The 13,750-nt window shown below is 34.2% G+C and overlaps 2 protein-coding genes across 2 annotated transcripts in view; both read left to right on the forward strand.

The window, feature by feature from the left end:
* LOC134243886 (lysoplasmalogenase TMEM86A-like) overlaps window positions 1-13,750 on the forward strand; it is a 114,318-nt gene that overhangs the window by 68,513 nt on the left and 32,055 nt on the right. The gene's annotated exons all lie outside the window — the stretch shown is intronic.
* On the forward strand, window positions 51-13,624 carry LOC134243789 (uncharacterized). Its single transcript, XM_062726026.1, has 12 exons — window positions 51-230; window positions 2,163-2,319; window positions 2,528-2,596; window positions 2,817-2,893; window positions 3,011-3,061; window positions 3,166-3,239; window positions 3,465-3,584; window positions 3,684-3,764; window positions 4,191-4,329; window positions 6,456-6,538; window positions 6,664-6,760; window positions 13,446-13,624. Exons 1-12 carry the CDS (start codon window positions 147-149, stop codon window positions 13,617-13,619), a joined length of 1,206 nt encoding a protein of 401 aa, XP_062582010.1. The 5' UTR covers window positions 51-146; the 3' UTR covers window positions 13,620-13,624.

The following is a 13,750-nucleotide window of genomic DNA, read 5'->3' on the forward strand; positions in this document are numbered from 1 at the left end:
CGTTCAGTGATAAGAATCGAATCGACTGGTATCTATTTATAGACATAGTTGAACCGGAAATTTCCCACCACGTGTGCAAGTTGATAGTCTGTTTACTTTTGATTGCAAGGCAATTCGACGTTGTTTGTAACTATAATTAATGAAGCATGAGAAAGCGTACTATTGTGAAACCCAAAGCACTGAACGAAGCTGGGAGTGGGTCAGTACAAAAAGAAGAGAATTCATCAAAGGTAAAAACATGCACATGCAGTTGATATTATATGATATATCCCACAGTTACTTGGCCCAAGTCTTGGATCTTGGTTTATATAGTTATAAATATTTATGTGCCTTCTTCTTCTTCTGCTGTAAGTGCATTGGTTCGCACTATATGACACACAGGGCGCTGTATTTACAATTAAAACAAGGTATTTATTTATGTGAAGGCTTCCTTACCTGGGACACTGCAGCTGGGAGGTGTTCCAAAGCCTGATTTTTACTGATATGGTTGTAATCTGGCATGTGGGATGAGGAACTTGGTTGTATGGCCTCGGGTGCAACTGCCAGTGGGTATCAGGTACTCTGTTGGTGGGATGTCAACGAGACAATGATGGATCCTGTAGAGCATGATGACCTTTGCTCTTGTTCTGCGGAGTTTCAAGGTGTCCCATGAAAGAGCGTTCAGCATCGTTAATTGATACACTGCTTGTGCGATGGTATATTCCAGTCACAAATCTAGCAGCACGTCACTGTACCATCTCAACCGCATTGATGTTATGAGATATATATTACTCTGACAAAAAGTAGGGCGGACATAGGTCTTGTAACTTAGTCTACTTGTTACACATATTGATGTTTCGTCTGAGAAAAAGTTTTATGGTAACACTGACGGGGAAAGACAATTGATGGTTACTGTATTAGCTAACATGCTTAGGGTGTGGCCTTGGATGGTGTAGCCATATTTGACATTGCAAATGTGATATTATAAATATAAATGGCAATTTTGGGAGCGAGATTGAGACTGGATACAGGCTGGCATGTCGTTGATATATAAAGGGAGGAATATGTGACGGGACACTTACTGGAGGAGGAATACCACTTCCTGTGTGCGATCCGACAGGAAGAATCCAGTTCAACAGTTTAAAAGAGTTTCTGGAGGAGGCGCATGTGTAACTTGGAGAAATCCAGGAGGATGGCAATGTTGAGGTCAGAAGCAAGGTCATTTAGCAGGATGAGTTGTGCAATTAAACATGCTGTGAATCTGATAGTACATTATGGTCATCTAGGTGTGTAATGATAGAGCTATGTATAATATGCAGCATCAGAAGGCTGCGGTCTCCTTTCTTGAAGACTGGGGCTATCTTGGTGCTTTTCCAGTCATTTGGAATCCATCCTTGGCCTTATTGACATTTTTTTTACATATCAATAAGGTACAAACAGACTTATAAACAAAGACCCAATTTTAAGTATCTTTGGAATTTTCCATGCATATTTAAGATTTTATGATATATATTATATACTGTTTTCATGTAAGTTTTATGCAAAAAGAAAATGTATTAGCTATTTGGTGCATTATAGCAATGCAAATGTGATATTATAAATGTGAATGGCAATTTTGGGAGGGGGAGGAGGGCATGAAATATATGAAAATAACAAACAATATTCAAGCTCAATTAAAAGACCTGCATGCATTTAACAATACAAATCAGGAGCATAGCAATTAAACATGCATGCCTCCAAAACATCAGAGGTGGAATCAGGTGCCATGGAGGATTGAGCATCCCCTGTCGACTGGTCACACCCGCCGTGTGCTCCTTGTCATGTTTGGGAATTATCAAAAAAATCTGTCTGTACAATTGGTATGAAAAATGTCAGTCAGTATTTGACTTTATGAATGATAAACAGTCAGACTGCATTTGCTGACAAGGTAAACATAACATCAGCAAGCTTGAGGCAGTACATTGGAGAGCAGCAGGATTTGCAACTGGACACTATCACTGCATAAGTTAGTATATAGTGTAACATCATTGTTACAACAACTCCAATGGCAAACTGTTAAACAACGAAGAGACACAATATGAGTTGTCAAGTTATATATATATATTCTTTTTTATATTATGTGGTGGTTACTATAACATGTATTTGATAACAAAAAGCGAATTCATTACCTTCATTTTTTGTAGTCTAGAGGTGAACATGTCAGCAATGGAGGGAGCGTTGGGGGGTTTGGTAAGCGTCTCCTGAAGGCCGTACAGATCCTGATACTTATAACGCTGGTGCCACCATTCCTTAACTATGCAGCCTTACAGAAAGAAGCAACAGATCTCAAACCAAATCATGGTAACTCAATATGCTAAAGCATTAGAATAACATTCTGTAAAATTTTAATTGTGTAAAAATTGTTAATTTACTGTGCTTAATACTGAAAAATCTAGTACATTTAATAAAAATAGTTTCTAAATATTTGATTAAAGTTGAATATAAGAACAAAATGAATCCAAGGACAAACTTGTAGCAAATGTATCATTTATAACTGTGAATATTTTAGGACAGCTGTATGATATTGCATGGGGACAAAAATTATTCAAAATGTGTCATGGAAAAGGGCCTCCTACAGGTAATTCTTTGATAAGAAAAGAATTATTAAAGAGTTAATTGTGAAACATTTACCGGTACTTCCTGATATTCAGTACAAGAAACAGAAATCAAAGAAGCTGTCAATCTGTTTCTTCATGCTCAAATGATTTACATACAATTTTGTTAAATTTGCTCAGATTTTAATATGTTTTTTTCTTAATTGCATGGAATTTTTATTTAAAATGTGTAAATTTTTCTAGTGATACTGGATGCACCAACAGGTATGACATCAGATGTATGGGAGTTAGTTTGGCCCAGAATAGCCAAAATTGCAAGGGTAAGTTATCTTTCTTTGTGTTGGATTACATTGGACATAAGATTTTTAAGAAATAGATAACTTACATCACCAGTTTCTGACAAAATTAAAGAGATTTTTTTACTTTGTTACTTTTAGGTGTGTGTTTATGACAGAGCAGGTCTTGGCTTCAGTGAAAGGCCACTAATGGTATGTCTTGATTATTAGCATTAATAATATATTAAAATGCCTGTTCTTGTACAACATTCATTACATCTGATAATTATTTTATGGAGTAAACTTTACCTTGACAGAATTACTCTCAGACCGATGGACAGGATGCTAAGAGTAACACGAGGAACAGGTGGCATCCATTCACAGTAGAGAGGTACTGTACTGTAGATCAAAAAAGTCTGCATCACCTTATTTTCATGACACAAGAAATGCTCTTTCAACATTAGAGAGACATTATTTGCATAAATTTACAATGTTTAAGGATAAAAATATATGTGAGCATGACATTTTTTTGAGTGGAGGGACTAGCATAATTGCATGAAATTATGTTTTTTTTTTGAATGGGCTACAGTCATTGAGTATTCATATTTTATTTCAGAATGGCAGATGATTTAAACAAACTGGTAACAACTAGCAGTCAGGAAGTACAACCCTTTATCTTAGTGGGGGCAGAGTTAGGGGCCCTGGTTGCACAATTTTATACTCAAATGTTTGACAAGTGAGTAACATATATTTTAAAATCTGTTTCTAATTGAAATATATGTTTACTTTTATCAAACAGTTTTACACCAGTTGTTACTAATGTTATAATATTCAGTCAAGTTGCAGGAATGCTGTTGATCAATCCTTTGTCAGATGACCTGTTTGAACAAGATTCTGGTTCCTGGAAAACACATTGGTAAGGACTATAAAATAATTTAGAATTCTGTATTTCAAGTTAAACAAATACATTAATTATACCCCTAGCTAAAAAATCATAGATAGAGGAACTAACTAGCTTGTTTGTCTGTCTGTCCATCCACTGGCAGAAAAGTTTTCAACTCATGTCAGCTAGGTCCTTATTCTAAAAAAAACATGAAGTCCATATTTCATTAAATGATTCTGAAGACTGAGGGTTTTTTTTTAAACCAAAGTGGAAATTACCAAAAATTGCTGCAGTGGGTATGATTTTAAAAGCTCAATCATAGTTCATTTATATGTACCTTTAGTTACTTGGATCAGCTTTTGATTTTATCATCAATACTTTTCACTGATATCAATCAGAATGTTTACAAAATATCATCAAAATATGTACAAACATATGTCTACTTTTTGACTTTTTCAGGTTTGGTAATTTAATTCCAAGTTTCCAGAGCATGCAGCTGGGCGCAGCTCTTGGTTTGGTTCGATTAGCATTACTGGTAGGACTGATAAATCAGCCATTAACAGGAACAAATATGCCAGAGGATGTCATCAACAGACAGGTGGGAAATTTTCATTGGTTTAGAGAGGGTATGATAAACATGAAAAATACAGATTTGTAACTGTATCTATGTAGGGTGTGAGTTTACTATAGCTATGCATGAGACCCATTGTACTGCACAGTCATAATATTCTGGTTAATTTCTATCCCTTGAAGATGTCAAATATGATTTCAGACACATTTAATGACATTTTCTTGGTAATTTTGTCATCACATGATACATATAATGACAATTGTTGTCATCAAAAAGCTTTAAATCTAAATTTTATCTTTAAAATGGAATCAAACTATTTTTTTTAAAAAGGAGTCTTTCTAATTTATTGCAAGTTTATCGCTAATCAAGTTGTTGATTGCAAGTTGCGTGTCAAATGCACAGTGAACTAATCCCATGTATTGATCCTCTCTAACAGGATCTTGCTTATGTTGGGTTCAACCAAATATCACCTTTCTTAAAGAAAATATCAGATTTTAAAAATATCTTTTTTAATTTTTAGCTCACCTGAGCCGAAGGCTCATAACGAAGATTTCTGTAAAAAAAATTTTCCTTGGCCTAATATAAGATAGATGAAAATCCGTCTGACAGTCCGTAAACTTTTCACATTTTCAAAAACTTCTTCTAAATCCATGTTTACAGTGTTTTCATCTCACAAAGCATCCTTGGGTGAAGGGGATTCAAGTTTGTTGACATCAAGGGCCATGCCCTTATTCAAGGGGATTCAAAAAGTTGAGAATTAGTGAAAATTTTTGGTATGTTTTAAAAATTTTCAAATATTTTAACAACCACTGTTCAAATAATTTGAGTAAAAAAATTGGAATGTATCCTCATCAAGTTTATTAAAATTACCAAGGATTTAGAACAGCCAAAATGGCCGACCAAAATTTTATATAGAAATATATACTGTATATTCTTTAAGCTAATCTTAAATGGAGCTGAAAGAAATAAAATTTACATGCAAAGCCATGATTGTTCATATTTATATGAAGCATTCAGGTTAGTGTAGATTTAAAAATTTGTTCTAAATACATATGGACTTGATTAAAAAAGGCAAAAAAAATGGCCGACCAAAGTTTTATATAAAAAATATATAGGAAAATTCTTTAAAAAATCTTCTTCTTAAGAACAAAAAAGCCAGAATTGAAAATACATATTTATATGGTAGCGAGTTTAAATCGGACGATGGATTGTATGCAAAGAAACAGTTTAAAGTTAAAAATATTGTCAAAAGAGTTAGGAACGTCATTGAACGTGATGAGTGCTTCAATGTTGCAGAAATAATAAAGTTTGGTAAATAGAAATATATGAAAACAATTCTTCTAATTCAAGCTATATTTGTAAAATAGCAAAGCCATAATTGTGGATATGTGTTTTGAATGGAGAAGACGCAACAAACCGTGTTTGAAATAACAAAAATGTGTATACTTTTGACAAACTTTCTCAGCATTGTTTTTGACGTTACAATATTGGTTAATCGTGCTCCGTGGTAACAAAACATGTTGCTTTTAATTTTGGCTAACGTGAGTTTTATCAAATGGAATGAAATACACTTACAAAATAAATGTTTTGTTTACGAAAATGTATTGATCTATAATCTTGTAGTAATCATATGACGATGAGTAGCATTGTCTACGTATTTTTTGAATGACCCTCGTACAAAAAGACAGATGCAAAGGAAAAATCAAAGAATTTTTTTAAAATGTAAAAATAGAAAATTCAATGTTTTATAGTGCTTCGCACTGGTGAAAATATCAAAAACCCTGTCCCACTCTTGAAATAAATTCCATATTCAACTACAAAACATTGAATATCCTCTATTTACCCGATGCATTTATCCCCTCTAACAGGATCTTGAAATATTGCTATGTTGGGTTCAACCAAATATCACCTTTCTTAAAAAAAAAAAAGATTAAAATTTTTTTTTTTTAATTTTTCAAAAGTTTTTACTGAAAGGATTATATATCTGAACTTGGCCTTGAGGTTGGTATTTTCTGTTTTTTTTTTTTTGGTTCTGTTTTTTTTTTTTTGGTTTTTTTTTTTTTTTTGTTTTTTTTTTTTTCATTGCATGTATGCAAAAAAATGAATACCTTAAATTAGCATGTCTTGGTCCATTACTTTTCATTCTTTTTCAGAAACATTTTCTATGCCATCCTAAACATCTTAGTTCTGTTGTGGATGAATATCATTTTATGAATGAATCGTTTTCACAAATAAGGTGAGTAGATCTATTGGAAAAATGGAACAAAACCTCAACAAAATAGTCCTTCGTAAAGTTTGTAGAACACGTAGTTCAAAAATTTTAAGACTTCTAAAAAATTTTTAAATTAAATAATGTTGTAGGACAATGAGGATGTTGAAAGCAGTTCCAAGTAATGTATCAGTCACAGTTTTAAGTGGAAATTATTATGATGAATTAATGCCAAGTCATTTAAACAAGGTAATGTATAGACAAGATTACTATAAAATCACATATTTTCATGGGGTCAAATTTTCGTGGTTTGAGGAAATCTCTTGATTCGTGGGGATTTGATTTTGTGGATCAAGATTTAATGAGTACTTATGTATGTAACATTTTACATTTTATGGGTCTCATCATACCTCGAAAACAACAAAATTAACCCCCCATGAAAATTTGTGATTTCACAGTATCCTGTTTGTTTTTTCCTTCAAACGTCACCTAAGACACCTTGAACGTGATAATTAGGGATGCATACTGCTATACTTGCTTCAGATATTGCTTCTGATGTATGTGTATATTTAAGGAGGAATGGGAGGGTGGTGTAGATGTTTCTAGCATGTCCAGTATTAAGTCCAGATTATTTGGATACTGGATAAGTATCATTTGACCTATTATAAGTGTAATGTACCTATGGGATGGGGCCACCCTCTACCTTATCCTTAGGACAATGACTTTAGTAACCAAGAACAATGGACAACACCAGAGAGAGAGAGAGAGAGTGAGAGAGAGAGAGAGAGAGAGAGAGAGAGAGAGAGAGAGAGAGAGAGAGAGAGAGCATCTACCTTAATTTTTTTCTATGGCTTTGTTGTACACATTTATTCCTTTGCATGTTTTGTTTTACATTTGCTGAGTTTCTCTAAGAGCCAGGAAGTAATCAAGGGAGGGACCTTACTATAACACCTGTACTTGAACCAAGTCTGCATGTATGATATCTGCAGTGCTTCATTCTAGTTTTAAATATTGAATTAACTCAAGTTAATTAAAGTCTCATTGAAAAAACTTCGCTTTTGCTCCTACATTCATCTCGTACGTGTTGAAGATTCTGACAGTGTTATACCAGGTACATGGTAGATAAAATATATATACAAGTGAGATTTGTATTATCCAGTACATGTTTATAATCTATATTCAAAATATGACAATTAAGGGGGCCGACTATAGTTTCCATTGTGCAATATTTCGCGCATCATAGTAAAATGAAGCTATTTTACTGTTTTAATGCAACTTTTTTTGCTTAATTATTAAAATTAAACAAAATTAAGAAATTATAGGTATAAAAATGTAATTACAATTTGATATAACTGATTTTTTAACCGATTTTGCAATTGATGGGTAAGTTGACATCGTTGCAGTGTGTTTTTGACGTTATGGTAATCTGTAGCTCTTAAAGAAAGGGGTAATAAAAATATTATTAAAGAAAGAGTAACTAGGGCTAATTGTAACGGGGACCGTTACAGATGTTCCCCAAACGCTCCCCAACTCCCTTTTGGTGCCATATTCGCTGCAAGCGCTATTAAATAAGACACACTTTATGCGATTTAGACTTAGAACAACGTTTTCCCAGAAGAATACAAAAAATATTTTAAATTTTAGCATTGCACGCGTGCTCATCTGAATGTATGTGCGTAATGACCATATCGTCTTGTCTACACTATTTGTATATTTTAATATACTTAATATCAAATCAATTAATCCAGAAGTATTACATATATGTAAGAAATACACTCATTTAAGTGTATTTTTAATATTACTCATTTCATGTGCACGCACGTGCATGCACTGCATGAGGACTATACATTCGTGTAGGAGTCTGTTATGTCTGTCTATGTTCTAAATCCCATCCTGTTTGGTTGAAAAACAAGAGAGAGAGATTTACAGTTTTAGCCAGAGAGAGAGAGAGCACGTGCATGCGCGTTTTTTCACGATAATTGTTATATGTAATATTGTAGTACATCCTAAAGTATGTATATATTTTAGATTTCATAGCATTTTGTCAAAAAACAGAAAAAATATTGAGATTTCTGTTTCAGCCAATCAGAAAGAAGCGCACATGCACGCACGTGCATGTATGTGCATGATGTCCATACCTTCTTGTAGGGGTCCATAATATGTGTCTATGTTCTAAATCCCATCCTGTTTGGATGAAAAACAAGGGAGTTATAGCCATTTAAAGTTTAAGCCAATCAGATTGCAGCGCACGTGCATGCGCGTGTTTTCAAGACAATTGTTATATATCATATGGTAGAACATCCTAAAGTATGCCTATATTTTAAATTTCATATCATTTCGTCAAAAAACAGAAAAGATATTGAGATTTTTGTTTCAACCAATCAGAGCAAAGCGTACGTGCATGCACGTGAGTTCGTGCTAATTTGACAGTGTCATATTATCAACACTATTAATATATCTTTACATAATGAGTTTCAAATCATTTCATTAAAAAATGTAAAAGTTATAGCTATATTAAGTATATCAGTCATTTCACTCATATCACGCGCACGCACGTGCATGCGTGTGCGCGCAAAATGACCTTCGTTCCGCACACCTACACTACACACCTATTAACCCTAAAAAGGTTTTAGCTCAGTTGGGTGAACAGTTACTGAGAACACTCGCGGACAAAAAAGTACCGGAGAACAAATAAGAAAAAAAAGAATAACATCTTTAAAGCACCCAAATGATAGAAATGCTGGTCACAGTGAAATAAAGGATAAGAAATGTCTGATGAGCATATGTATTACTGAGCAAAGCTCGTTGCAAAGCAACGAGTAGGTCTTCCGTCATGTTTGACCGGAAGTGGCTTTCATTTTTAGCAAAAATGAGAAATTACGTTCAAAAATGGTCTGATTCCTCTAAATCCATGTTAATTATTGCAAAAATAAGCAATTTTCCGTTACTTCCGGTTTGACCGGAAGTGACGACGACGGACGGGAAATTAATTTTAATGCTCCCAGAGACATTTGTTACCAAAGAACTTGTCAAGAACGGCAAAGATACGTGTTTTCCGACTACTTCCGGTTTGACCGGAAGTGACGACGCCGGACGTATTTTGACGATTTTTATAGATAAGGTTTGACATTTTGAATAACTTTGCTTCTTTGACGTATCACAAATTCTCAATACTTATTGTGATATAAAGGAAAAACTTTTGGCCCCTACAGGCCCCTGATTTAAGGGACCAGCCCTTTTTTCGAGATGTCATTTGTAAGGTCTTGAAATTCTACACCTTTTTTGTTCTACATGCTTTAACAAAATATTTTTAGGTAAAAAGTTATCGTTGAAAAGGTGCTTAAAATTTTGAAATTCTTAATAGGACTATTTTCGGGCCATAGCGAGCGTCGGCGCTTCGTACTTCCGGTAGTTGTGATATACTTAGTGCACTTCTCCAAAAGTTGCTCTAGCATCCACTGAAAATTTTAGGCTTCTGTGTTAAGTGCTTTTTGAGAAAACTGCCGGACAAAGTGACCCTCTAAAAATCACTAAATCGCAGAAAACTCTGAACCGGAAGTGACGTCATCAAAATAAAAAAATATATATCTAGATTTTTTGATGTTCTATCAGACCTGAAAGTTTCATGAAAATTGATCGAGCTGTTCTCGAGAAATCGCGCGCACAAAATCGGTAAGAAAAAAAAACAATAATAAAAATAGTGGAAAAGAAACCTAAGAAAAACAATAAGGTCTTCCGCTGAAGACGGAAGACCTTAACTAGGGCTAATTGTAACGGGGACCGTTACAGATGTTCCCCAAACGCTCCCCAACTCCCTTTTGGTGCCATATTCCCTGTAAGCTCTATTAAATAAGACATACTTTATGCAATTTAGACTTAAACAACGTTTTCCAAGAAGAATACAAAATATATTTAAATCTTAGCATTGCACACGTGCTCATGTGAATGTATGTGCGTAATGACCATTTCCTCTTGTGTACACTATCTATATATTTTAATATACTTAATATCAAAGCATTTAATCCAGAAGTATTAAAAAAATACACTCATTTAAGCGTACTTTTAATTTTACTCATTTCACGTGCACGCACGTGCAAGCATGTATATGATGACCATACCTTCTTGTAGGAGTTCATTATGTCTATCTATATTCTAAATCCCATCCTGTTTGGTTGAAAAACGAGGGAGTTATAGCCATTTAAAGTTTAAGCCAATCAGATTGCTGCGCACGTGCATGCGCGTGTTTTCATGATAATTGTTATATATCCTATTGTAGGACATCCTAAAGTATGCCTATGTTTTAAATTTCATCGCATTTCGTCAAAAAACAGAAAAGATACTGAGATTTTTGTTTCAGCCAATCAGAGCAAAGCGCACGTGCATGCATGTGCATGATGACCATACCTTCTTGTAGGAGTTCATTAAGTCTGTCTATATTCTAAATCCCATCCTGTTTGGTTGAAAAACAAGGTAGTAATAGCCATTTAAAGTTTTAGCCAATCAGATTGCAGCGCACGTGCATGCGCGTGTTTTCATGACAACTGTTATATATCATAGTGAAGGACATACTAAAGTATGCCTATGTTTTAAATTTCATAGCATTTGGTCAAAAAACAGAAAAGATATTGAGATTTTTGTTTCAGCCAATCAGCGCGAAGCGCACGTGCATGCGCGTGAGTTCGTGCTAATTTGACAGTGTCACGTTATCTACACTATGAAGATATCTTTATATAATGAGTTTCAAATCATTTCATTAAAAAATGTAAAAGTTATAGCTATATTAAGTATATCAGTCATTTCACTCTTATCACGCGCGCACGTGCATGCGTATGCGCGCAAAATGACCTTCGTTCCGCACACCTACACTACACACCTATTAACCCTAAAAAGGTTTTACCTCAGTTGGGTGAACAGTTTCTGAGAACACTCGCGGACAAAAAAGTACCGGAGAACAAAGAAGAAAAAAAAGAATAATAATAACTAGGGCTAATTGTAACGGGAACCGTTACAGATGTTCCCCAAACGCTCCCCAACTCCCTTTTGGTGCCTTACTCCCCGTAAGCTTCATTAAATAAGACGAACACTATGCCTTTTAGACTATAACAATGTTTTCCCAAAAGTATATTCAGTATATTCAAATTTATGCATTGCACGCATGCGCATTTGAATGCATGTGCGTAATGACCTTATCATCATCTACACTATTTATATACTAGAAATTACAGCGTTTTATCCAAAAGCATTAAAAAATACGTTTTAATCTAGTGTATTTGTAATTTTACTCATTTCACGTGCACGCATGTGCGTGCATGTGCATGTCAACCATATCTTCTTGTAGGAGTCTGTTATGTTTGTCTATGTTCTAAATCCCATCCTGTTTGGTTGAAAAACGAGGAAGTTATAGCCATTTTAAGTTTAAGCCAATCAGATTGCAGCGCACGTGTATGCGCATGTTTTCATGACAACTGTTATATATCATATTGTAGGACATCCTAATGCATGATTATGTTTAAAATTTTAAAGCATTTCGTCAAAAATTAAAAAAAGATATTGCGATTTTTGTTTCAGCGAATCACAGCAAAGCACATGTGCATGCACGTGCATGCCTGTGCATGACGACCATACCTCCTTGTGTGAGACCATTATGTTTGTCTATGTTCTAAATCCCATACTGTTTCGTTGAAAAACAAGGGAGTTATAGCCATTTAAAGTTTAAGCCAATCAGATTGCAGCGCACGTGCATGCGCGTGTTTACATGACAATTGTTATATATCATATTGTAGTACATCCTAAAGTATGCCTATATTTTAAATTTCATAGCATTTTGTCATAAAACAGAAAAGATATTGAGATTTTTGTTTCAGCCAATCAGAGCGAAGCGCACGTGCATGCGCGTGAGTTCGTGCTAATTTGACAGTGTCACATTATCTACACTATGAATATATCCTTATTAAATGAGTTTTAAAATATTTCATCAAAAAATGTTAAAGTTATGGCTATATAAAGTATATCCGTCATTTCACTCATTTCACGCGCCCGCACGTGCATGCGTATGCGCGCAAAATAACCTTCGTGTTGCACACCTACACTACACACCTATTAACCCTAAAAAGGTTTTAGCTCAGTTGGGTGAACAGTTTCTGAGAACACTCGCGGACAAAAAAGTACCGGAGAACAAAGAAGAAAAAAAAGAATAATAATAATAATAATAATAATAATAAGAAACCGAGTAAAAACAATATGTTCCCAAACTCCGTTTGGGGAACATAATAATAATAATAAGAAACCGAGTAAAAACAATATGTTCCCAAACTCCGTTTGGGGAACATAATAATAATAATAAGAAACCGAGTAAAAACAATATGTTCCCAAACTCCGTTTGGGGAACATAATAAACATACGCTCTTGAAATTTAAAACATAGAAATTTGAGAATATCTCCAATATTTGTATTATGTTTTCATGTGAATCCATTGTGTACGTCATATTTTGTAATACTCAATAAAAATAGTAAAATTTGCCAATTCTTTGCATTTTGAGATACCCCCTCTGCTAACAAGACAGTAGAATTTTGTGTTTCTTACATATATTGTATAATATAGTATTACTCATCAAATATTATAGTTTGAACAAAATGTCTATTGTAGTATTTGTATAATTTGCTCTAAAGTGCTAAAAGATGGCATTTTCCTATATAATCCTATAGTAAATCTACCTGTATTTTGAGACGGTCCCTCAAAAATACCTGGACAGTAGATTTCCCCCAAACTTTGCATGTACACTGAAGTTAATGTAAGTTATATATGGTATAAAAATGAAGAGTTTCACTATTGTAGTTTTCACACAATAAAACTATAGTCGGCCCCCTTAATGCCTTTTTTAGTGAAATTGTATTATGTACGTAGAATTTAAAACAGATGTTGCTTATTTTACAGGCATGGGCCAAGTCGGAGCAAAATCTACTGACAAAACATTATCCTCGAGCCAAGCATATTGTGATAAACAGTGCAGACAGACATATGTTGTATAGAAATCCTGACGCTATTTCAGAGCAAGTCATTAAGATGATAAAGCAAGTTAGAAACAAATTAAGAATTAAAAGTAGTTAGCATTGTGTGACTTCTTGTTTTTCAAAGCATCCTCTAATCTTTTCAAGTCGAGTGGTTCTTGAGAAGAATAAAACAAGAGGCCCATGGGCCACATCGCTCACCTGAGTAAGTTAGGTAATATAGTTCTTTAG

Source organism: Saccostrea cucullata, unplaced genomic scaffold (genome assembly GCF_032062105.1).
Source record: "Saccostrea cucullata isolate Sc308-1 unplaced genomic scaffold, CSIRO_AGI_Scuc_v1 ctg860, whole genome shotgun sequence".
Taxonomy (NCBI): Eukaryota; Metazoa; Mollusca; class Bivalvia; order Ostreida; family Ostreidae; genus Saccostrea; species Saccostrea cuccullata.

Bases quoted from the DNA above. Each gene is read 5' to 3' on its own strand.
- LOC134243789 (XM_062726026.1), top strand. From the start codon at position 147: ATGAGAAAGCGTACTATTGTGAAACCCAAAGCACTGAACGAAGCTGGG. The intron at 3,765-4,190 runs GTAAGGACTATA...TGACTTTTTCAG, and splicing joins GGTTCCTGGAAAACACATTG to GTTTGGTAATTTAATTCCAA. The intron at 6,539-6,663 runs GTGAGTAGATCT...ATAATGTTGTAG, and splicing joins GAATCGTTTTCACAAATAAG to GACAATGAGGATGTTGAAAG.